This window comes from Tursiops truncatus, chromosome 4 (assembly GCF_011762595.2).
Source record: "Tursiops truncatus isolate mTurTru1 chromosome 4, mTurTru1.mat.Y, whole genome shotgun sequence".
Taxonomy (NCBI): Eukaryota; Metazoa; Chordata; class Mammalia; order Artiodactyla; family Delphinidae; genus Tursiops; species Tursiops truncatus.
This window is the reverse complement of record NC_047037.1, coordinates 11,242,054-11,268,624: the sequence shown is the minus strand read 5'-3', so window position 1 is coordinate 11,268,624 and position 26,571 is coordinate 11,242,054. Positions and strand designations below refer to the sequence as shown.

Below are 26,571 nucleotides of genomic sequence, written 5' to 3'. Positions count from 1 at the left end.
TTCTGTATATGTTGTAATTTTAGCTAGTGTGTTTGTTTTGTAATTAACCCTTTCTCACCCTACTCCTCACCCCCTTCCCATGGTAAATAATATAATAACCATTGAATTTTCAGAATTTAAAAGTTAACTTTTTTTTTCCATTTAAAGGTAAAAAATATTTGAAACTAGCAGAGACAAAGTGAGAGGCTTGAATCTTGGTGAGCTCTAAAATAATTAGATAAGATTACATTCATGAAAGAGAAATGTCAGTTCCTTAGAGATGCAGCTTCTGACCAGTAAACTGTAAAGATTTGTTATAAACATTGTTCCCAACCCATTAGCAACATTTTTTTTTTAGTTTAATAGACATTTAGTCTATCATTATATATAGTTGAACCACCTCTACACACAAAGTAATATGGTTTAAGATTTTCTGAGTGGGAAGGAATTTGGGTCCCAAAAGGTTTTTTGAGCCTGCTACATGTTTTCCAGAAATCATTTAAGTGGGCCTTTTAAAAGACCCTTGAAGAAAATACAAGGAAAATGGGTTTGCCAGAAATCCAGCAATTAGATTTCAAAATTAAACTACCTATTAAGATAGCAAACCAAGAACTGGGGCAACTCCTCTTCCATATTTCCTATGCACTCAACTCCACCCTGGGAAACAGAAGCTTAGTCTAGGGGAAGTCATGATGCCAGCAGAATGTGGTGGTATGCCCGACCACAACCAGTGGGTGGCCTGGCACGTTTGTGGAATGCTGAGGCTCTTGGGGGTAGTTTGAGCAGGGATGAGAAAAATAACTGTAGACCACACATAAAATTGGAAACCAATTGAACTTGTATTGACACCAACTACACGACTCTTCTTAGTAGCCTTATGGGAATGGATAAAGTGATGAGCCAAGATAACACTGATTAGACTTAGCAATGTTACTTTTAAATAAAACCAACCCTATTTTCCCCAAGGTGGCTTAGATTTCATAATGGGTCACAAACTAATACTACAAATAAAACATTTAAATTTTTGATCCAAGCCCCTTGTATCCTCCCACACTTGAAAGGGACCTGATGAACACCAATTTCCCAATCCTAGCATCACTAGCTTACAAGCCTTAGGGTTAAAAACTCCCTTCTCATTTACCTAATGTTCAATTTCCATCAGTTTCAATATACACTAGTGTAAATACCATGACTATTTTGCATGAAGTTAAGTATTCTACAGATCAGAGCCACGGGATTGAACCAGGAGCTCCCACCTTTTATGTGAACTTCAGTGGTACCATGGAGGCCAAGGCAATTTAATTTAGGCTAACCAGGATTTGTTTCAATTTGTAAGAGAAACAGCTTGCAACAGGTTTATTCAATTATCTTAAAAAATCGTGGCATTCCTTTACTTTCCGCCTTTTGGAAGCAGCAGTTACCTATATGGAATAGCAGATTAAGTCTAAAAACGTGGGCCCTAGTCAACTTTATTTTTCGGCATAATGATCATGATAAACGATCATGACATCCTTCACATTTCCAAGGAAAACCCAATTTAAAGTTTGTCCTTGCCAAACTCCATAAAACAGCCACTTTAGAGTAAACCAGCAGAGCATTGCCTCACCCCAATAAAGCTGTAGGTTTCATCACATGCACCAACAAATCTACACGGCTAGTTTCTGTGCTCCTCTTTTACAGAATTTTACACCTGTTGTTACCAGACAGCACTTTACACACGGACATATCAACTGCCTAATAAAGCAAAAACAAAGGCATTTCCCTTATTAGAAACAAGATACACCATCACTTAAAATCTTCAAACATTATTGCACTTTAACTTTCAGAATTTGACAATGCATTCAGTGAAGCAATCTGCAGACAACTACTTTTAACAGACAGATTAAAAAACACTTTTAAGCAGACGTGGATGTCCTAAACTGTTTATTAGGTAAGAATTTTACAAACATTACTTATATTAGCGGTAGCGGTGGAGCTGGAGAGTATTGCGCCTTCTCCAGGCTGCGCGGCGAGAACCACCGATCGTGTGGTGGAACTTGTGGCCCTTGCCGAGGCCGCGGTTCTCCCTGCCTGCAGACGTCAGCCCTCGCATCTCCCTGTGCTTGTGGACTCGTTTGGTGATCCACTGGGTGTCAGGGTTTCTTCTGATAGCCTTATGGAAGGGATCAATGAGGATAACCTCAAAAAATTTGTACGTACAATCTTCACCCACCCAGTAAGAATTCAGGACCCTCAGGGCCCCACAGTGGCGTCCCGCTCGTTCCTCGGCAACAGACTGAAGGCTCCGGGCAAGTTTGAGCTGGTTGACGCCATGGTGGACAGGCTCGCAGTAGGTGGCGCCCTTCGGGACCGGGCGTTTGCGGCCACCGCGGCGCACGCGAACCCGATATATCACATAACCTTGCTTGGCCTTGTAGCCCAGCCTGCGCGCCTTGTCGGGCCGGGTGGGGCGCGGAGCCCGGTGCAGCGCCGAGAGCTGGCGGTACTGCCAGCAGCGCACCCTGAGCAGAAAGCGCATCACGTCCGACAGCTTCTTCCTCCACAGCTCCTGGATGTACTTGTAAGCGCCCATCTTGGCTCACCTGATGGCTGCCGCCAAACGGAAAGGAAGGACCCTTTCTCCTCCGTTACCAACATTTTTACTGTCTGTGAGAACTTAAGTGACAAAGTACTTCTTGGTAAATTCATGGGTCATTTGAGATGTTACTTTAGATTTTTTTCAAATAAGTAAATAATATGTAAAAAACTGGAGAAAGAAAGAATAATGCAACGTGCTTGTTGATAGCAATACATTTTACATTTTAAAGATTTTAAAAAGGTCTGTGACCTGTAGGATTAATTATTAGGGTGCCCTCTTTTCTCCCTTCCCCTCCTCTCCTCTTCTCTCATCATTTTAATTGTTTGGATTTTGGAGGCAGTACTGCCCCTTCTGACATGCCAAGAGCCACATGAAAGAGAAAACTCTGTGCTTTGGTTCTGGCTTTTTATTCCCACCATTGGCTCCTAATTGACTTGCCATCCTGCAATAGTACAAATCATGGATAAAAATAATTTGGATGTTTTGGAGTACATTAGGAGAACTCAATAGAGTTTTATTTCCTATCATTCCCATCATATCTGTGTTAAGATACAGGTATAAGAACAGAAATGGCTGGTGGGTTTTTTGGTTTTTTAAAATTGGTAAGGCAGGAAGGTTTTCACAAAAATAAGATAATTAGTGAAACTTGTATCTAGAGCACTTAATGGTCTCTGTTTTCAATTTGATTCTTGATTTCATTTTTCTCTGGATTATATTGGCCTTCTACAGCTAGTACTAAATTACTTTACAGAAATAAGCTGGTTTGTTCCTGGTGGAAAGCTACAGTGTCTCTTGAGTTCCATATTTGAACATTCTTTGTAAATAGTTGTCTGAATGGATTATGATAAAGAAGATGCTACCAATGAAATAGAAAAGCAACTACATGATATAAGACTGTGATCCTCATGACCACTCTAGAAGGTACTTCCATACATAAGTCATAAAGGCCATATTCACTGAATGCAGTGCCAATGCCCCATTTTTATGCCTGTGACTCAACAAAGGTCTTTTCAGTTTATAGAAGCAGTTTGGGATTTGTATTTACAACTTCTTTGACGGTTACCTGCATGTCCATTGCTGGCAACGGACTTTGTCATTAAAACCTGACTCCTAGGTTAAGGAGCTACAGTGTGGTTTATTCTTTACCTACTTGGATAAACTAAATTATAATAGAAATGTACTTTGGTTAATCCTGAAATGTGTCATTTTTGAATAATCTTAATCTTAAAAGCAATACAGAATTGTGATTTATTAATTTTAAATTAAAATATTCACATCTTGTTGCAAGAAAAATTATATCTGAAAAAAAAGAGAGTTTGAAAGAGCCAGAAATAATGATCAAAATAAATTCATGCATAATGATTACAATTGCTATTATTACAATGATACCATACTTCAATTTTTTAAACTCTTAGGTAATAAAGTTAGATGAAATATAAAACCTTCAAGTAGTATATCTACATTTTCATATTCCATTATGTCCTAATTATTAGTATTAATGCAATTAGTCATAAGAAATGAGAAGTCGCAGACCTACTACAGAATAGACTTGAGGACATGGGGAGGGGGAAGGGTATGCTGGGACGAAGTGAGAGAGTGGCATAGACTTATATATACTACCAAATGTAAAATAGATAGCTAGTGGGAAGTAGCCGCATAGCACAGGGAGATCAGCTCAGTGCTTTGTGACCACCTAGAGGGGTGGGATAGGGAGGGTGGGAGGGAGGGAGATGCAAGAGGGAAGAGATATGGGAACATATGTATATGTATAGCTGATTCACTTTGTTATAAATCAGAAACTAACACACCATTGTAAAGCAATTATACTCCAATAAAGATGTTAAAACAAAAAGAAAGAAATGAGAAGTATTTTTAATTAGTTGTAAATAAAGCACTAGAGCTGCTTATGGAAATCTAGTGGGAAAGTCAAAAGTTTATAAACATTTTACAGCTGTGCATATGTGTGCTATATCAATGAAGAGAAAAAGGTCTATAGATTGACTTAGTATCTACATTACATATACTATTTCATAAGGATGTTTAAATCTAATTTAAGCTGTAGAAGGGGGGTTGACTTTAAACATGTATAGGGCTCATTGTGGAGGGAAAAAAATGAAGTTATTAAATGAATTGTAAAATAGGTAGGGATTACATTGGATACTGATTTTTTTTTAATTAAAAAAAATTGTTTTGGCCACACTACACAGCATTCAGGATCTTAGTTCCCTGACCAGGGATTGAAACCATGGCCCCTGCAGTGGAAGCCCAGAGTCTTAACCACTGGACCACCAGGGAAGTCCCAGGATACCGATTCTTTACTATCTACTATTAGAAATAATTCTAGTGGGTTTGGGGTAGAGAGAGGCTTCTCTCAAACTATGTTGCTCAAATAGTTATCTGAAAGATCTTTTTTTTAAAGATTAATTCGTTCAGTTAAATTACTTTGCAGCCACCATAGTAACAATTGATTCAGGGAAGAATCACCAAGAGATTTTAACACCATTGGGTAAAAGTGTGTTGGGAAACATGGTTTTAACACAGTTTAAAAGTATATCCTCAAAAATTACTTATAAATTACAAAAGGCAAGAAAAGTACAATGGAGAAATGATGGACACAGCTTAATCAAGTGATCAAAATTAATATCAACAATAATAGGATAAACTAACACCGTATACCTCCTGATGTTATGCATGAGAAAACTCAACATCACTTATATGGTAGTCCTCCCCAAAATCCATGACCTAAATCTAATAATGAGGAAACAATCATATAAACCAAAACTTGGGGACAGTCTAAAAAACAACAGGCCTGTGCTCCTCAAAAATATGAATTTCATGAAAAACAAAGAAAAACTGAAGAACTGAGACAAACACTCTAACAAGACATGACAGCTCAAGGCAGTGCATGATCTTGGCTTGGAAAAAAATGTTATAAAAGACATTAAGACAATAGGTAAAATTTTAATATGGGCTGAATATTATATAATTATTCTGTATCAATGTTAAATTTCCTGATTTCAATCATTGTATTATAGTCACGTAAGAGAATGTCATTGTTATTAATAAATACACACAATACATTATGGGCCAGAGGGTCTTGAGGTCAGCAACTTGCAAATATTCAGCAGAATTATAATAATTCAGAGAGAGAGAGAAGGGAGGAATAAAACATTGCAATACTCTTGCAACTTTTTATTGGATGTCTACTGCTTGCCAGACAATATGTCAGGCACTAGAAATAACAGATTAATGAAATATTTCTTTTCCTCAGAGGACTTGGAGCTCTCGTGGAGAGAAAGACATAGATATGCTGCATAATCATGGGGTGAGCAAAATAATATTGAAATCTACACAAGGTCCTGAGGAGCACAATGGGGAGCACCTCTCTGCACTTGGTTGAAGGCTTCACAGAGCAGATGACGTTGGAGTTGGGACTCAAAGGATGAGGAGAAATTTGTAAGTGAGCAAGAGGAGAAAGGGGGTTCCAGGCAGAATGACAGCATGTGCAAGGGCACAGGAGAGGTATTAGGCACCCCAAATAGAATCCATCCAAGGCCTCAAGAGCCTATATTTGGCATGCAGAGGACTTGGTTAAGCCTGCTTTGGTGCTCACAAGGCAAGCTGTATGAGCTCTTAAGGTATGATGAGTCTAATGGCGACCTTGCTTTTCTGAAATGCCTGAACTAAGAGGGAGGGATAGAAAAGGGGACCTGGGCAGAGTTTCTCCATCTTCAACCATAAACCTCTTTAACTCCATTTAATTTGACCAACATTGCTTTGTATACCAGTGTCCAAGGTTTCTGTTCTTCCTCTGTGGACCATTCAACAAGAAAATGGAAAGATGCCATCACTAATGTTCTATGCCGGGGCTCTCAGACTTGAGCATTGCATCAGAATCACCCAGAAGACCTGTCAAAACCCAGCTTCTGAAGCCCACCTCCAGAGGTTATGATTCAGTATGTCTGGGGTGGGACCTGAGAATTTACCTGCTGAGCTGATCCAAGGAACCACATTTTAAAAAACATTCTTTGGGGCTTCCCTGGTGGCGCAGTGGTTGAGAATCTGCCTGCCAATGCAGGGGACACGAGTTCGAGCCCTGGTCTGGGAAGATCCCACATGCCGCGGAGCAACTGGGCCTGTGAACCACAATTACTGAGCCTGTGCGTCTGGAGCCTGTGCTCCACAGAGAACAAAAGAGGCAGCGATAGTGAGAGGCCCACACATGGCGATGAGGAGTGGACCCCGCTTGCCACAACTAGAGAAAGCCCTCGCACAGAAACGAAGACCCAACACAGCCATAAATTAATTAATTAATTTAAAAAATTTTAAAAAAAAAACATTCTTTGGAGAGACCTTCAAGATGACGGAGGAGTAAGACGTGAAGATCACATTCCTCCCCACAAATACATCAGAAATACATCTACATGTAGAACAACTCCTGCAGAACACCTACTGAATGCTGGCAGAAGACCTCAGACCTCCCAAAAGGCAAGAAACTCCCCACGTACCTAGGTAGGGCAAAAGAATAAACAGAGACAAAAGGATAGGGACGGGACCTGCACCTCTGGGAGGGAGCTGTGAAGGAGGAAAGGTTTCCACACACTAGGAAGCCCCTTCACTGTCAGAGATGGAGGGTAGCGGTGGGGAAGCTTCTGAGCCACGGAGCAGAGCGCAGCAACAGGGGTGCGGAGGGCAAAGCGGAGAGATTCCCGCACAGAGGATCGGTGCCGACCAGCACTCACCAGCCCGAGAGGCTTGTCTGCTCACCCGCCAGGGCGGACAGGGGCTGGGAGCTGAGGCTCGGGCTTCGAAGGTCGGATCCCAGGGAGAGGACTGGAGTTGGCTGCGTGAACACAGCCTGAAGGGGGCTAGTGCACCACAGCTAACCGAGAGGGAGTCTGGGGAAAAGTCTGGACCTGCCAAAGAGGCAAGAGACCAGTGTTTCGGAGTGCGCGAGGAGAGGGGATTCAGAGCACCACCTAAACGAGCTCCAGAGACAGGCATGAGCCGCGGCTATCACTGCATACACCAGAGATGGGCATGAGACACTAAGGCTGCTGCTGAAGCCACCAAGAAGCCTGTGTGCAAGCACAGGTCACTGTCCCCTCTCAGGAGCCTGTGCAGCCCGTCACCTCCCCTCCCGGGAGCCTGTGCAGCCTGCCACAGCCAGGGTCCCGTGATTCAGGGACAACTTCCTCGAGAGAACACAATGCCCGCCTCAAGCTGGTGCAACGTCATACTGGCCTCTGCTGCCACAGCCTCGCCCTACACTCCATACCCTTCCCTTCCCCTGGCCTGAGTGAGCCAAAGCCCCCTAATCAGCTGCTACTTTAACTCCGTCCTGTCTGGGTGAAGAACAGACACCCTCAGGAGACCTACACTCAGAGGCAGGGCCAAATCCAAAGCTGAACCCCAGGAGCTGTGCAAACAAAGAAGAGAAAGGGAAATTTCTCCCAGCAGCCACAGAAGCAGAGGATTCAATCTCCACAATCAACGAGATGTACCCGGCATCTCTGGAATACCTGAATAGACAACGAATCATCCCAAACTTGAAGCAGTGAACTTTGGGAGCAACTATAGACTTGGGGTTTGCTTTCTGCAACCAATTTTTTTCTGGCTTTATGTTTATCTTACTTTACTATTTAGAGTTTATTGCCATTGGTAGATTTGTTTATTGATTTGGTTGCTCTCTCTCGTTTTTTTTATATAGATTTTTTTTCCTTTTTCTCTTTTGGTGAGTGTGCATGTGTATGCTTCTTTGTGTGATTTTGTCTATATAGCTTTGCTTTTACTATTTGTCCTAGGGTTCTGTCTGTTCCTTTTTTGTTTTCTTTTGTTTTGTTTTTTACAATAGTTTTTAATGCTTCTTAGCATTGGTGGATCTGTTTTTTGGTTTCATTGCTCTCTTCTTTCTTTCTTTTTTTTCCCCTTTTTTATTGCTTTTTAATTTTTTTATTTTAATAACTTTATTTAATTAATTTATTGATTTTTCTTTCTTTTTTCTCCCCTTTCTTCCGAGCCACGTGGCAGACAGGGTCTTGGTGCTCCAGCCAGGTGTCAGGTCTGTGCCTCTGAGGTGGGAGAGCCGAGTTCAGCACATTGGTCCACCAGAGACCTCCCAGCTCCACATAATATCAAACGGCGAAAATCTCCCAGATATCTCCATCTCAATGCTAAGACCCAGCTCCACTCAACGAGCAGAAAGCTACAGTGCTAGACACGGTATGCCAAACAACTAGCAAGATAGGAATAAAACCCAACCCATTAGTACAGAGACTGCCTAAAATCAAAATAAGGTCACAGACACCCCAAAACACACCACCAGACATGGTCCTGTCTACTGGAAAGAGAAGATCCAGCCTCATCAGCCAGAACACAGGCACCAGTCCCCTCCACCAGGAAGCCTACACAACCGACTGAATGAACTTTACCCACTGGAGGCAATCACCAAAAACAATGGGAACTACGAACCTGCAGCCTGTGAAAAGGAGACCCCAAACAGAGTAAGTAAAGCAAAATGAGAAGACAGAGAAACACACAGCAGATGAAGGAGCAAGGTAAAAACCCAACAGAACAAACAAATAAAGAGGAAATAGGCAGTCTACCTGGAAAAGAATTCAGAGTACTGATAATGAACAAGATCCAAAACCTTGGAAATAGAATGCAGAAAATAAAAGCAACATTGAACAAGGACCTAGAAGAACTAAAGAGCAAACAAACAACGATGAACAACACAATAATGAAATTAAAAATTCTCTAGAAGGAATCAATAGCAGAATAACTGAGGCAGAAGAACACATAAGTGACCTGGAAGATAAAATAGTGGAAATAACTACTGCAGAGCAGAAAAAAGAATAAGGAATGTAAAAGATTGAGGACAGCTTCAGAGACCTCTGAAACAACAGTAATATACCGACATTCGAATTATAGGGGTCCAAGAAGAAGAAGAGAAAAAGAAAGGGACTGAGAAAATATTTGAAGAGACTATAATTGAAAACTTCCCTAATATGGGAAAGGAAATAGTCAATCAAGTCCACGAAGTGCAGAGAGTTCCATACAGGATAAATCCATGGAGAAACATGCCAAGACACATATTAATCAAACTATCAAAAATTAAATACAAAGAAAAAATATTAAAAGCAGCAAGTGAAAAACAACCAATAGCATAAAAGGGAATCCCCATAAGGTTAACAGCTGACCTTTCAGCAGAAACTCTGCAAACCAGAAGGGAGTAGCAGGACATATTTAAAGTGACGAAAGGGAAAAAACTACAGTTAAGTTAGTCTACACAGCAAGGCTCTCATTCAGATTTGACAGAGAAATTAAAACATTTACAGACAAGCAAAAGCTAGGAGAATTCGACACCACCAAACCAGCTTTACAACAACTGCTAAAGGAACTGCTCTAGGCAGGAAACACAAAAGAAGGAAAAGACCTACAATAACAAACTCAAAACAATTAAGAAAATGGTAATAGGAATATACATATTGATAACTACCTTAAATGTAAATGGGTTAGATGATCCAATCAAAAGACGCAGACTGGCTGAACGAATACAAAAACAAGACCGCTATATATGCTGTCTACAAGAGACCCACTTCAGACTTAGGGACACATACAGACAGAAATTGAGGGGATGGAAAAAGATATTCCATGCAAATGGAAATCAAAAGAAAGCTAGAGTAGCAATTCTCATATCAGACAAAATACACTTTAAAATAAAGACTATTACAAGAGACAAAGAAGGACACTACATAATGATCAAGGGATCAATCCAAGAAGAAGATATAACAATTGTGAATATTTATGCACCCAACATAGGAGCACATCAATACATAAGGCAAATGCTAGCAGCCATAAAAGGGGAAATTGACAGTAACACAATTATAGTAGAGGACTTTAACACCCCCTTGCACCAATGGACAGATAATCCAAAATGAAAATAAATAAGGAAACACAAGCTTTAAATGATACATTAAACGAGATGGACTCAATTGATATTTATAAGACATTCCAGCTGAAAACAACAGAATACACTTCTCATGTGCTCACGGAACATTGGCCAAGATAGATCATATCTTGGGTCACAAATCAAGCCTTGGTAAATGTAAGAAAATTGAAATTGTATCAAGTATCTTTTCTGACCACAATGCTATGAGACTAGATATCAGTTAAAGGAAAAGTCTGTAAAAATACAAACACATGGAAGCTAAACAATACAATACTAAATAACCAAGAGATCACTGAAGAAATCAAAGAGGAAATCAAAAAATACATAGAAATAAATGACAATGGAAACAGGACAACTCAAAACCTATGGGATGCAGCAAAAGCAGTTCTAAGAGGGAAGTTCATAGCAGTACAATCCAACCTCAAGAAACAAGAAACATCTCAAATAAACAACCTAACCTTACACCTAAAGCAATTAGAGAAAGAAGAACAAAAAAACCCAAAGTTATCAGAAGGAAAGAAATCGTAAAGATCAGATCAGAAATAAATGAAAAAGAAATGAAAGAAACAATAGCAAAGATAAATAAAACCAAAAGTTGCTTCTTTGAGAAGGTAAACAAAATTGATACACCATTAGCCAGACTCATCAAGAAAAAAAGGGAGAAGACTCAAATCAATAGAATTAGAAAGAAAAAGGAGAAGTAACAGCTGACAATGCAGAAATAAAAAGGATCATAAGAGATTACTACAGACAACTATATGCCAATAAAACGGACAATCTGGAAGAAATCGACAAATTCTTAGAAAAGCACAACCTTCCGAGACTGAAGCAGGAAGAAACAGAAAATATAAACAGACCAATCACAGGCACTGAAATTGAGACGGTGATTAAAAATCTTCCAATAAACAAAAGCCCAGTGCCAGATTGCTTCATAGGCGAATTCTACCAAACATTTACAAAAGAGCTAACACCTATCCTTCTCAAACTCTTCCAAAATATAACAGAGGGAGGAACACTCCCAAACTCATTCTACGAGGTCACGATCACCCTGATAACAAAAGCAGACAAAGATATCACAAAGAAAGTATACTACAGGCCAATATCACTGAGAAACATACATGCAAAAATCCTCAACAAAATACTAGCAAACAGAATACAACAGCACATTAAAACATCATACACCATGATCACATGGGGTTTATCCCAGGAATGCCAAGATTCTTCAATATATGCAAATGAATCAATGTGATACACCTTTTTACCAAATTGAAGGAGAAAAACAATATGATAATCTCAATAGATGCAGAAAAAGCTATTGACAAAATTCAACACCCATTTATGGTAAAAATAAAAACCCTTCAGAAAGTAGGCATAGAGGGAACTTACCTCAACATAATAAAGACCATATATGGCACACCCACAGCCAACATCATTCTCAATGGTGAAAAACTGAAACCATTTCCTCTAAGATCAGGAACAAGACAAGCTTGTGCACTCTCACCATTATTATTAAACATAGTCTTCGAAGTTTTAGCCACAGCAATCAGAAAAGGAAAAGAAATAAAAGAAATCCAAATTGGAAAAGAAGTAAAACCACTACTGTTTGCAGATGACATGGTACTATACATAGAGAATCCTAAAGATGCTACCAGAACACTACTAGATCTAATCAATGAATTTGGTAAAGTAGCAAGATACAAATTAATGCACAGAAATCTCATTTATTCCTATACACTAATGATGAAAAATCTGAAAGAGAAATTAAGGAAACACTCCCATTTACCATTGTAACAAAAAGGATAAAATAACTAGCAATAAACCTACCTAAGGAGACAAAAGACCTGTATGAAGAAAACTATGACACTGATAAAAGAAATTAAGAATGATACAAACAGAGGGAGAGATAAACCATGTTCTTGGATTGGAAGAATCAACATTTTGAAAATGACTATACTACCCAAAGCAATCTACAGATTCAATGCAATCCCTATCAAACTACCAATGGCATTTTTCACAGACTACAACAAAAAATTTCACAATTTGTATGGAAACACAAAAGCAATCTTGAGAAAGAAAACTGGAGTGGGAGCAATCAGGCTCCTGGACTTCAGACTATACTACAAATCTACAGTAATCAAGACAGTATGGTACTGGCACAAAAACAGAAATATAGATCAATGGAACCTGATAGAAAGTCCAGAGATAAACCCATGCACATATGGTCACTTTATTTTTGATAAAGGAGGCAAGAATATACAATGGAGAAAAGACAGCCTCTTCAGTAAGCGGTGCTGGTAAAACTGGACAGCTATATGTAAAAGAATGAAATTAGAACACTCCCTAACATCATACACAAAAATAAACTCAAAATGGATTAAAGACCTAAATGTAAGGCCAGGCACTATAAAACTCTTTGAGGAAAACATAGGCAGAACACTCCATGACATAAATCACAGCAAGATCCTTTTTGACCCACCTCTTAGAGAAATGGAAACAAAAACAAAAATAAACAAATGGGACCTAATGAAACTTAAAAGCTTTTGCACAGCAAAGGAAACCATAAACAAGACGAAAAGACAACCCTCAGAATGGGAGAAAACATTTCAAATGAAGCAACTGACAAAGGATTAATTTCCAAAATTTACAAGCAGCTCGTGCAGTTCAATATCAAAAAAAGCAAACAACCCAGGCTTCCCTGGTGGCGCAGTCGTTGAGAGTCTGCCTGCCGATGCAAGGGACACGGGTTCGTGCCCCGGTCCGGGAAGATCCCTCATGCCCCACAGCGGCTAGGCCGGTGAGCCATGGCCGCTGAGCCTACACGACCGGAGCCTGTGCTCTGCAACGGGAGAGGCCACAACAGTGAGAGGCCTGCATACCGCCAAAAACAACCAACAACAACAACAAACCACCCAATCCAAACATGGACAGAAGACTGAAATAGACATTTCTCCAGAGAAGATACACAGATTGCCAACAAACACATTAAAGAATGCTCAACATCACTAATCATTACAGAAATGCAAATCAAAACTGCAATGAGGTATCACCTCACACCAGTCAAAATGGTCATCATCAAAAAATCTACAAACAATAAATGCTGGAGAGAGTGTGGAGAAAAGGGAGCCCTCTAGCACTGTTGGTGGAAATGTAAATTGTTACAGCCACTATGGAGAACAGTATGGAGGTTCCTTAAAAAACTAAACATAGAACTACCATATGACCCAGCAATCCCACTACTGGGCATATACCCTGAGAAAACCATAACTCAAAAAGAGTCATGTACCACAATGTTCATTGCAGCTCTATTTACAATAGCCAGGATGTGGAAGCAACCTAAGTGTCCATTGACAGATGAATGGATAAAGAAGATGTGGCACACATATACAATGGAATATTACTCAGCCATAAAAAGAAACGAAACTGAGTTATTTGTAGCGAGGTTGATGGACCTAGAGTCTGTCATACAGAGTGAAGTCAGAAAGGGAAAAATAAATACCATACGCTAACACATATATATGGAATCTAAAAATAAAACAGGTTCTGAAGAACCTAGGGTCAGGAGAGGAATAGAGACGCAGACGTAGAGAATGGACTTAAGGACATGGGGAGGGGAAAGGGTATGCTGGGACAAAGTGAGAGAGTGGCATGGACATATATACACTACGAAATGTAAAATAGATAGCTAGTGGGAAGCAGCCGCATAGCACAGGGAGATCAGCTCAGTGCTTTGTGACCACCTAGAGGGGTGGGATGGGGAGGGGTGGGAGGGAGACGCAAGAGGGAAGAAATATGGTGGTATATGTATATGTATAGCTGATACACTTTGTTATAAAGCAGAAACTAACACACCATTGTAAAGCTATTATACTGCAATAAAGATGTTAAAAAAATAAAAATAAAACCCATCCTCTATACATTCAGCATGCAATGGTTCCCACTCAGGTAGACATCTGCTCCATTTACCTTCAACAGCATTTCTAGCTCCAGGTGGAGAAAATCAAGTGTCTACTATCAACTACGTAGGGAAAGGGAAGAGAAGACCAATTAAAGAATGTTTTGTTTGTATATACATGACTGAGAGGTAAGCAAAAGCTTCAAAATATTTGGATGAAAGACCCAATGCTAATGTGCAAGGTTAAGTTAACGCATTTTTTTTCAGTTTGATTTCTAATATACTTTATCCTCTGAAGTCCAGAGATATGTTCCCTTTTAATTTTTTTTCCAGTCACTTAAGCACGGTTATTTCAAGCACTGTTTTTTTTTGGCTTTCTCACAAGACAGTCCTGCAGTGTATCACATCTGGGCAACAGGAAGCTCCAGAAGACAAACAACTGGGGGACATGAACAGATTCTTCTGTACACATCACAGTAGAATCCACACACCCTGTTTGACAGTTGAAATAAAACTAAAGGTTAGCCTTTAACCTGTTGTATAAACATTAACATTTGCTTCCCATATCCATTCACAAGTCTTATGACAGCTTGGATATACATATAAAACTTCGTTGTAGACTATTTGAGGGAGGATGTGCCAAACACTTCAATGGCAATTAATGTGTCATCAGGGTTGGAAAAAAAATAATAAGATGCAGAATCACGCAGCATTCCTCCAGGGAGGGTTAAGGATTACAATACCGGAGTTCAGCAGAGCTCTGTACAATGCAATAAATGGGGCTGTTGGCCGTGATACTCCCATCACGGCCTAATTAGAAGACTAGCACACAATTAATTTGGAAGGTGTTTAAAATTTTGGAACTGAACAAAATCTCAGTTGTTGGGAAGTTTTCAAGTAGTTTCCCATAAAGCCTGGTTCATACCTCAACTATGCCATTAACCATGTTGCTTGTCATCCGCTTGATTGTTTATTTCCCTCACCGGGCTCTGAACACACAGAAGGTGGAGCTTCTGTCTGGGAAATGTTTGTAGTGTTGGGTACATTGAAGCCAACTAATAGATCTTTTCCTTTTTTGATCATTATATAAAAGATTGAACAAACTTCTAAATGATTCAATTCATGTGGGATCTCCCCAGACCGGGGCACGAACCCGTGTCCCCTGCATCGGCAGGCGGACTCCCAACTACTGCGCCACCAGGGAAGCCCCCCTGCTACATTCTTGTCTCATGGCTTCCTGTAGTCTTTTGAACTCTCTAAGGCTCAGTTCTTCTCAACATAAAATAGAGACCACTTGCCATCACCACTTGGCAGAGCTACGGTGAGGTCGGCGTAAGCTAATGGGAAAGGAAGAACTTTGTAAAAAGCCATAATATTTAAGAGGTTACCATCACCATTGTCAAGCAATAATGTATGGAACAAAATCCCCTAAATTTAGTCCTTTCTCATTGACAGAACCAAACCTCAGCATTTTTTTTATTCCAGGAGAGGTGCTTTGCTTGAATCAAGGGGCTGTGACTGCATATTTGTTTCATTAAGCCGAGGAAATAACTATGCTATGACGAAAGTGAGATTTTGGATTATAGCAGACTTTTACAGCAATGAGAGAAGACTCCCTAAATCAAAGGAGTGGGGCACCAGGTGTGACAGCAAGCTTGTGGCAGTGTGGCATCTAGCTTTTCTAGATGAGAAAAGCTCTTTTAAACTAGCTATCTATGCTCTTTGAGCTAAATGTTTTCCTTTTGCCCCCAGGACTTCAGCTTAAAATCACTAAGTGCCATTAAACTGTTCTTTGTATCTTTTCTAAATATCTTAAATAGTTTATAATAATTTTTTTTAAGACAAATTGAAAAAAACCCACTAAATGCAGCAACACTAACCTATCCAGCCCTCAGAAAAATAAAGCTATTTCTTTACGGATTGTGGGATGCATTGGCTAGGCTACAGAACTTTCTAAAGATTACTTAATTACAATCCGCAGATTCAGAATATTCACTTACTCCTTCCCTCTTCCTAGAAATCTGCACACCATTCCTCAGCTCCAATACACGTGCACACGTGCACACACATGCACGCAAACACACACACCTGGCAGTCTCTTATTCATCTTTCAAAACCCAGCTCAAATGTCGCCTCCCTGACTCCAGCCTGCTGACAAATCGCTCCCTTTTCTGTGCTCCCTCTCTGAACTTTGTCCATTTATTTCAATAAGTAACTGGGATTTGTTAAGACTGTGTCTTCATCACTTATATACACTCAGCACCTAGAACAGTTCCCATCTTGCCTCTTTCCTTTTTTTCTCCCTTCCTTTCCTGTTCCTCCCTTCCTTCATTTCTCCCAGTTCATGCACCTGTAGCCTGGGAACATAGCCCCAAACCATGGAGTCCTCATTAACTCCTCCCCCATATGCCCACCCCAAATCCAAACTGTCAGGAAATCCTCTCAGCTCTGCCTCTAAAGCTGCATATTCAGAAACTGATCCTCTCTCCAGCCCTACTACAAACAGCCTGGGTTGAGCCTCTGTCATCTTTCTTTCTTGATTACTGCAACCGTCACGGGTGTCCCTTTTAACCTCTCTCCCTGAAGTCAAATCTCAACATATATCCAGGGAAATCCTTTGAAAACCTAAGTCACCTCTGCTCAAATCCTTCCAATGGCTCCCTGGTTCACTCAGAGAGAATGTTCTATACACAGATTCAGAGGCACTCTTGGGTAGATTGGTGCCCCCTAGGCTTTTTGTGTGTGTGTGTGTGTGTGTGTGTGTGTGTGGTACACGGGCCTCTCACTGCTGTGGCCTCTCCTGTTGCGGAGCACAGGCTCCGGACGCGCAGGCTCAGCGGCCATGGCTCACAGGCCCAGCCACTCCGCGGCATGTGGGATCTTCCCGGACCGGGGCACGAACCCGTGTCCCCTGCATCGGCAGGCAGACTCTCAACCACTGCACCACCAGGGAAGCCCAAGGCCATTATTTTTTGATACATGGAGGACCAAGCCACCTGGGTTCACTTTTACATTTTAGTGACAATTATATTTTTTACTCATTTGTATTAAAAATATAATCAGAACAAACAGCATAAAAGTAAACATTTGGCAAATTTTGTAGAATGAGTAAAACCAGATCATGGGCACAGTATTTGAAGGGGTCTTGGTGTAAGACCTCTGAGAACTCGTGACTGAACTGATCTGGGAATGCAACCCATGACCAAGGTGGGGACAGAGGTGGTGGGAACGGTGAATCTTTCAAAATGCACAGCCACAAAGACTCATTTAGATCGTGAATTGCTCAAACATAAGGAACAAGTTTAGGTTGGAGTATTTGGACAAAACATGATCTTTTTTAAGGAGTCATTGTGTCTTCAGGCTCAGGATATTTTAGGCCAACGTATCAGGTAGACCATATTCATCATTTCACTTCCTAATGACTCTGTAATATGCCATACCTGCTGTTTCTGCAAAACATGTACACAGGGCCTCATCACTCTTGGCCAGTGGCAGAATAAACACATCCATAGACCTTTCAGTATCCATTATTTCTTTTTTTAATATATATTTATTTATTTACTTATTTATTTGGTTGCACCAGTTCTCAGTTGCGGCATGTGGGATCTTCGTTGCGGCAAAGCAAGCTCTTAGTTGCAGCACGTGGGATCTAGTTCTCTCACCAGGGATCGAACCCGTGCCCCCTGCATTGGGAGCATGGAGAGTCTTAGTCCCTGGACCACCAGGTAAGTCCCCTCAGTGTCCATTCTTATGAGTCAGAAACTACCAGACAGAGTTCTCTGATGGCCTGGGGGCTACACACTCAGGGGCCAAAACAAAAAAAGAATCCTTCTCTATTTTGTATGCCCCGGGCTTGTTTCTTAGCCTCTGAAGATCCATATAGAAGAGAATAAAAATGTGATCGATTTTTCCCCTGTAGATCTTGTGGAATAATTCTCAGCCAATATTTAATTTTTTCACCCCACACCTAGTAGTCTTCACCATCCCTATGTTTATTCAGCGAATTTAAATGTAGACATAGCCCCAGTTATCTAAAAATTGCACACAAAATCTAATCCCGATCAATTTAATAAGAACTGTTCTTGAAGTGCTTTATAAAAATAAACATTTTCTTGAACTCTATTAAATTATATGCATACTGAAGTATTTAGGGAATAGTGTACTGATGTCTATAATTTACTTTAAAATGAATTTTAAAAAGATGGGTTAGAGCTTCCCTGGTGGCGCAGTGGTTGAGAGTCCGCCTGCCGATGCAGTGGACACGGCTTCGAGCCCCGGTCCGGGAAGATCCCACATGCCGCGGAGCGGCTGGGCCCTTGAGCCATGGCCCCTGAGCCTGCACGTCCAGAGCCTGTGCTCCGCAACGGGAGAGGCCACAACAGTGAGAGGCCCGCATACCGCAAAAATAATAATAAAATTAATAAATAAATAAAAAGATAGATTAATGGGTGGGTAGAGGGATGGATATGTGGTTAAATAACTATATTAAAATGTTAATGGTGACTCTCGGTGATAAGTATATATGTATTCTCTGCACCAGAGGCCTGTTAGTAATTTACATATTGCATGACATTTTCTATTTGAGTTTGACATGTAGAATCATTTTTAATTTCGTGGTAACTGACAGTCCTAATAGCCCAGCTAATTTGTAACTAACAATATTGCCGTGTAATAGGAAAAAATGGTGTTTGCGTTTGAATTTTTTAAATTTTGCTATATGTTTGAAATTTTTCATAAAAACTCTAAATAATCACCATAAAAACGAATGAAACAACACCATTTGCGGCAACATGGATGGACCTAGAGATGATCATACTAAGTAAGTCAGACACAGAAAGACAAATAGCATATGATATCACTTATATGTGGAATCTTAAAAAAAAAAAAAAGATACAAATGAACTTATTTAAAAACAGAGAGGAAGGAATCAAACCCCCAAGATGGCGGCGGCATCGGAGGAGCGGTTGGCTGAGGAAGGAGGCGGTGGCCCCGGCGACTGCGGCTCCCCTTCCGCCATCGGCTCTACCCAGCGACTGCCCTCACCGACCCCGCCCGCCCCAGTCCCTGCAGCCGGGGTCCCAGGCGCCCCCAGCCTCGGCGCTGGCTCCGGACCAGCTGCCTCAAAACAACATGCTCATGGCGCTGTCCATCGTAGCCATCGAAAACATCCCCAGCTTTATGTCCCAGGATGAAATTAGCCAGCTCCACCTGGTTTGTAAAAGAATGGACTTGGTCTGCCAGAGAATGTTGAATCAGGGATTTCTAAAAGTGGAGAGGTACCATAATCCATGTCAGAAACAAGTTAAAGCACAACTCCCAAGGAGAGAGTCAGAAAGGAGAAACCGTTCATTAGCTCCTCATGCAGACATCCTCGCTGCGGTTGAAACAAAGCTGTCTCTCTTAAATGTGACTTTCATGAAGCTTGTGGACTCCAATCTCTGTTGCTTCATCCCAGGAAAGGTGATTGGTGAGATTTATCATGTGTTGAGATATGTCCATTCTACCAGAGCCCCTCAGCGAGCTCATGAAGTACTTCAAGAGTTAAGGGATATTTCCTCCATGGCAACAGAATACTTTGATGAAAAGATTGTTCCAGTTCTAAAGAGGAAATTACCAGGATCAGATGTATCTGGAAGGCTCATGGGCTCTCCTCCAGTTCCAGGACCTTCTGTAGCCCTGACAACAATGCAACTCTTCTCCAAGCAAAACCCTTCAAGACAAGAGGTTACCAAACTCCAGCAGCAGGTTAAGACAAATGGTGCTGAGGTGACTGTTCTCAGGCATGAAATTTCTGAGCTTCGCACCAAAGAGCAAGAACAGCAGAAACAGCTTCAAGACCAGGACCAGAAACTGCTAGAGCAGACCCAGATTGTAGGTGAACAGTAGAGCAGACCCAGATCATAGGTGAACAGAACACACGGTTGGCAGAGCTGGAAAGCAAACTGTGAGAAGTAATGGAAAGTGCAGTAGGAGACTCCTCAGGGTCTGGGCAGAATGAAGAGTCTCCCTGGAAATGAAAAAAGGCCACAGAAGCCATAGACTCTTCTTAGGAAATCTAAACATCTCCGAAATAGAAACCAGAATGTGCTTCTAGCTCCAGAGGAAGCCCTGACTTCGTAGCTTGAGCAGTTCTGCATATCAGGACACTGTGAGCAACATGGTGTCCCTTAGCTCTAGGCTTTCAGAACACAACGTAAACTTGAACTCTCATGGTTGGGACAGTCTTTTCCTGCTTCTCCTGGTTGAACTGATGCACAGAATCCTTTTATTTTGCAATAGATTTGTACTAACCAGACCTATCCTATCAGGTTTTGAGAAGTTAATTTTATTTCCGTGCAGATAATGTTTAAAGCAAGTTTATTTGTTTCTGCATATATGCACATTACATAAGGATCTTAAACCAGTCTTGACAGACTAGAAGTTAAGTTTAATACATAAAATGTCCTGTTCACTTGAAAGAAAAGACCTACTTTTTAAATGGACAATATCTTGTTTTTTAAAAAAAAGTTGACTTTTTGTTATAAGTGACCTTTGTCTGGAATGTCTGAAAAGTAGTAAATGCTTTTTGGTATTGAAGTAATGGGTAACTAAAATGGACTTCCATAGTATTGGCTGTAGAAGGAAACTCTACAGTATTTACTATATATTTTTATAAACTACTGGCAAGGGACTTACCCAGTTGTTATACACATGTTTTCAGTTCTCTTTTGGGGCCATGTCCTACATTTGCATGGATGGATGCATGCACTGCCTAGTCAACTCACTTAAAAAGCTCTTGCACTGGTATTGATCTTGAACCTCTACACCTCTGCACTTTTTAGAGCAGCATCTTAGTTCATTTAAGTGCTTAACATCTTCCACCACAACAGCTTGCCTCTGGGGGCAGGGTGGTATTTGTATGTCCATTTGTCCTCCAGTTTTACAAGAATAAGAGAGTATTAAAGCCCATTGCTTTATCTATTCTCTGCAGGGTTCAGGTACACTGGCTAAGGCAGAACTCCAAATTCTTTACATTGATGTTAGACTTCTGGCAACTAGTATTCTTCCTTACTCACCACTGTGTATGCTCATTGATCAAATGTGGTCATGACAAGTGGTGTGAGTAGGAAACCCAACCTGTGGGATGCAGTTTTGCCATAGAAAGAAAGTTCACTGAAGAAAATTATACTATGAAAAAGCATTTTGATCACTTCATTTCCGGGGGATGACCCGAGGGAAGCATTTTATTATTAATTTCAAGCTTTCCTTATCCTGCAACTTTAAACAAAAGCTTTAATTTCGTTTGCACTCCTGTTTTGAGCTTGTAACTGGAGAAGCATGTCTTGTGCTGTTCAACCTTCTAAGTGGTCACTTTAACAACCTCCAAACTGTGTACAGTGGTTATTTTCCCCAATTGTATATTTTTGAATATACAAAATATACAACTATTACTGTCCTAGTTTTATTTTAATGTACTAAATTATGTAGTCATTATTTGCCTGTTAGTTCTTTTAAACAACTGTTGCCTCGGGCTTCAGTTATTTAAGGTAAAATTAGGTGTAGTATAGAAAACTATCCCTTTCCAGGTGGGAGTTTGACACCTGTATAAAACCTAAGGTGTTGGTAAGTACCTTAGTTGAGTAAAAGTACAAGGTCACTACTTTTTTTTATCTGTCCAACATGACATGGTTATGCATCCTTTAGATTAACCTCACCAAATGAAACTTTTTCTTATCCATTTTTAACATTGTCCTTACATAATATTGTCCTTAGATTTTGATCAATTCTTTCTCTAACTTTGAAACTCCATTTACAGTGTAGTATGTTTTCAATGAAAAGCCATAAAATAACATCCAAGTGTTTCATGGTTTTTTGGGAAGGTAATTTTAAAATAAACAAGTTCCAAAAAAAAATTTAAAAAAATAAAAACAAAAAGAGACTCACAGACAAAGAAAACAAACTTATGGTTACTGAAGGGAAAGGGGGAGGGAGGGATAAATTAGGACGTTGGGATTAACATATACATACTACTCTATGTAAAATAGATAAACAACAGGACCTACTGTTAGCACAATATTTTGTAATAACCTACAAGGGAACAGAATCTGAAAAAGAATATTTATTTATTTCTTTATCCACCCTGTGATCTTTTTTAAAGGAGTCATTTTGTCTTCAGGCTGTGCTGTATACCTGAAACTAACATGACATTGTAAATCAACTATACTTCAATTTTTAAAAAAATCTAAATAATCATTTATTTATCAAAATTGTGTATAGTAGTCAAATGTAAAGGGAAAATGGTAATCAAATTACATGAATCCTGGCAAGCTAGACAGAAGAAAACAACTCCTGTTTCTAATTCAAAATTCCCCTATTGCCCCTGGGAATGCTCTGGGTGGGAGTCATTTTTTACCTGAGTTTTCTATCTCTCCTAAACTTGTTTGTTCATTAACTCTTTAAGTGTTTTCTTCTCCTTTTGGCCTTACCATTCTAACGCTAAGCTTCATTTTAAAAGTCTCTCAAAGATTTGCACCGGTGAAATAATTCATGGAACTCACGTGAGTCCCGATAAATCACTTTCCCTGTCCACAGAGATGGTAAATTCCAGGTGCAATCTCAAAATATTTCACATCTTCCTACTCAATAAAAGTTCAGAGAGTTACAGACCCCTTTTTAACATAGTTTTCATTTTAGAGGTTACTCTTTCTCTGTATATCTAATAGATAATATTTGGGTTTTTTTCTCTGTGTCTTTATCCCCATGTCTATTTCTCTCCATCTCTTCGCTATCTGAGGTCTCCCAGTCTCTATCTGTTTCTCCTCTGTCTGTCTATGTATCTCTGTCTCTCTCTGCCTGGAAATGAAAGAAAAGCAGTGCATTTGCAAAAATAGATGGAAACCAGCTAGCGTTCCCACTTATATAAAACTATCCGTGGGAACGGGAATTTCATCCTACCTGGCCAAAACTTTCAGTCTGGTCTTTTCAATTTCTCCTTCTTCCCTTCATTCCTTAAGAAGCTGCTTAAGCCTCATGAATTCCCTAGAGTGCAGGAAGGCCCAAGGGCACAATGACACTTCAGCCTTTCCAGTGTTTAATACTCTTCTTGGGGAAATGAAGGGAGCTGAGGGGAGGAGCAAACACTGTGTTTATGGGGACTGACACACCCCTTATGTTTTCTTGCCATTAGATAAAAATGGTCCTTCATTCTGTCAACACTGGTCTCAAAAATGAATACAAAAACTAGCCAGGGAGAGCATTCTCAAAAAATAGTAATAATAATAATAAAGTAATATAAATGAAACTAGCCTTTTTAATTTTAATTGGAATTTTCTAGAAGAAAAATTTATCATAATTATTCCTATTTCATTGATTTACTCTCCACCTAAAGTCTCTAAACTATAAGCTCATTGAGAGCAGGGTGTGCTTACCATTCATCTTTGTGTCATTCATATCCCCTAGCAAAGAGTCATACATATTAGGTCTCAAAGCAGCATGTGAAATGATTGGATGGATGGATGAATGAATTAATGAACTGAACAATGACAAACACTCCCTACAATGATAATCTTTACTCAGTCAGGGTAAAACTCAAGTGTCTGTAATCATCTTGGAAGCTCTAAACTAGCCCACACCAACCAGATTAGAGACCAGGATGGAGTCAGAGGAAATATAGAAGTATTTATAGAAGTGTATGCATGATAGAGCATAAGAATCAAGCTGCCATAGCATGAGACCTAACAATAATATGAGTTTAAGAACAAAGATGGTCATTTCCCTCTGAGATAGTTCAGTCCAAGGTGGGCATTCCAGGTCAGTAAGCAGCTTTCCTCCACACAGTCATTCAGGGACCCAGGCTAATGCAGACACGCTGTATTCAACATGTGGCATCTGAGGCTTCTGTAAGTAGCACCAGGGTAGCAAGCAGGAAGCATGAACAAGCTAAACCCAGAGACTTTCTCCTAAACGAAGTGAAGCAGAAGTTGTTCACATGCCTTCCACCCACATTCTGCTGGGCAGAGCTGAGTCTCACAGCCACACCCTGTAGCAGGGAGGGCTTGAGATTTGATTTTCAACTAGGCAGCCGTGTGCCCAGCTCAACTCCATTACAGTGGAAGGAGGAGAAGGATGGATGGGGGAGGAGTGTCAGCTAACATTCACATCACATTTGTAAACATGTTCATCACTGTTATCTAAATCTGAAGACGCAACTTGGAATCGAATGTTGTTTAGTTTTTGGCATAAGTATTTGAGGAAATGGAGTCAAATGAGGTTTTCTGAAGGAAAAAAAAAAATTGTCAGAGGACAGTCTATCATTAACAGAGTTGAATTCAAGCTTCTGTATTTTTCCAGGATTGTTAAATGTGACATAAAACCTAGAGAGCCTTCTACACAGAGGATAACCTCCAAAGTAATAGGCTAGTTCACGCTTCACCAACTGTCCCTTAATCATTCATGATGTGCGGACAACAGGGGCAAAGTCACCTTCGACTTGGAAGTAGGGTCACCTCGCAAGTAGCTAAGAGGCAGCAGGTGCTGACTAAATGTTCTGATTCCCTCAGGAAGATAATCACGCTCTCATATGTAAAATTCTTCAGCAAAAACGATGACACTTGGATATTGAATGCCAACCCGTGCTTTCAGTCTCCCGTTCCCTCTTCTGTTCAGAAGCCATCCACACATTCTCCCCTCTGACTCACCTTCCCAACAGCATTCCCTTTCTGTAAGCTCCCCTCCACTCCAAAGGGCAGCAGCTTAGACCCCAAGATGACTTGAGGCTCAATGTCTTGAACTCCCTCCAGCACTGACCCTGGTTAGGTAGTAAGATCCTTATTTCTTCTGCTACTTCAGAGTACTTCCCACTCTGCTTGGCTCTGGATCCTCTCCTTGACCTTCAAGCCATCTTCCCACTTCTCCCGCAGGGAGAAAGCTTTCCATCTTAGTTCCCTGAGACGAGGACTTGGGTGTAGGCAATTTATTTGGAAAGTGATCCAAGGAAACAGTGTGGGGATATGGAAGGTAAGACCTGAGGAATAAAGCCAAAAGTGTGCCTTCATGAAGGCTACCTCTGCAGGCAACTGGGGTTAAGTCCTTCTGGAGACCCTCTGAGAAACTGAGAATGACCCTCAGAACAGCTCCAGGGAGAGGCCTTAGTCACCAAATGTCGCCCTTCAGTGGGTGAGGACTGCCCCTGGTGGCAGGATGAGGAAGCCCCCCCTAGTGAGGGAGAAAGCCCTCTGGCGGAATGGGAGGCTGTGGGCATGCTCAGGAACTGTCCACCTGCCACAGGTGAGCTCATAGGTGCACGGAGGGGACTGGGGCACGGCATCAACGGCGTCTTCCCAGATTCTTCAAAGAAAAATCTCCTCACTTAAAACCTCAGACTCCCCCTCCCACTGACTGTTCTCACCATAAGTGGAACCAAATTCCTCAAATCAAAGTTCACAACACTTCCCTTTTGCTCTTGCAAACATTTATGCCAAAATCCACTACTGAGCTCATCGTGTACCTCATTCTTGCCTGAAGGATCTAAGTTCTTTTAATACAGAAAAATAGCCTCAGTTTTCAACCCAGGTGCAGAGCTTCAGATAATGGTTTTGCACACAACATTCCACATTTATCTTAACTTGGTCATTCCCAAGGAAACAGGACCCTGGATTGTCATCTCAGGCCAGGCCTGGTGTCAGCCTCTTTATACATGGCCCTGCCTTGCTTTGAGCCAGTACAGCACTGCCTTGTTGAAATTTTACCTGAATCCCACCCCTCCCCCTAATACTATAACCAGCCTGTGTCTTCCTTTGTCCGGTGAGGCACTCCAGCATTCCTCAACCCCCCCCTTGCTCAGCAAGTTAACCTAACTTTGTATCCTGTGTCCTTGGTGGTCTTTATCAAGTGGACTTTATCACCTGTGCCAATTTGTTTGTAGCATAGATTTTTTAAATTGAAAACTAGTTGATTTACAATATTGTGTTAGTTTCAGACGCATAGAAAAGTGATTCAGTTACACACATATTTTTTTCAGATTCTTTTCCATTAGAGGTCATTACAAGATATTGAATATAGTTCCCTGTGCTATATAGTAGGTCCTTGTTGGCTATCTATTTTGTGTATAGTGATGTGTATCTGTTAATCCCAAACTCCTAATTTATCCCTCCCCCTGCTCTCCCATTTGATAACCATAAGATTGTTTTCTAT

The 26,571-nt window shown here is 40.6% G+C and overlaps 1 protein-coding gene and 1 pseudogene across 1 annotated transcript; one reads left to right on the top strand and one right to left on the bottom strand.

Moving 5' to 3' along the window:
• Window positions 1-1,889: 1,889 nt before the first annotated feature.
• Window positions 1,890-2,566, bottom strand: LOC109549814 (large ribosomal subunit protein eL15-like). The gene has a single exon (XM_033856329.2). The coding sequence runs from the start codon at window positions 2,549-2,551 to the stop codon at window positions 1,937-1,939; it is 615 nt and encodes a 204-aa protein (XP_033712220.1). The 5' UTR covers window positions 2,552-2,566; the 3' UTR covers window positions 1,890-1,936.
• A 16,774-nt stretch (window positions 2,567-19,340) lies between these two features.
• On the top strand, window positions 19,341-20,520 carry LOC101325652 (F-box only protein 28 pseudogene; annotated as a pseudogene).
• Window positions 20,521-26,571: the final 6,051 nt, after the last annotated feature.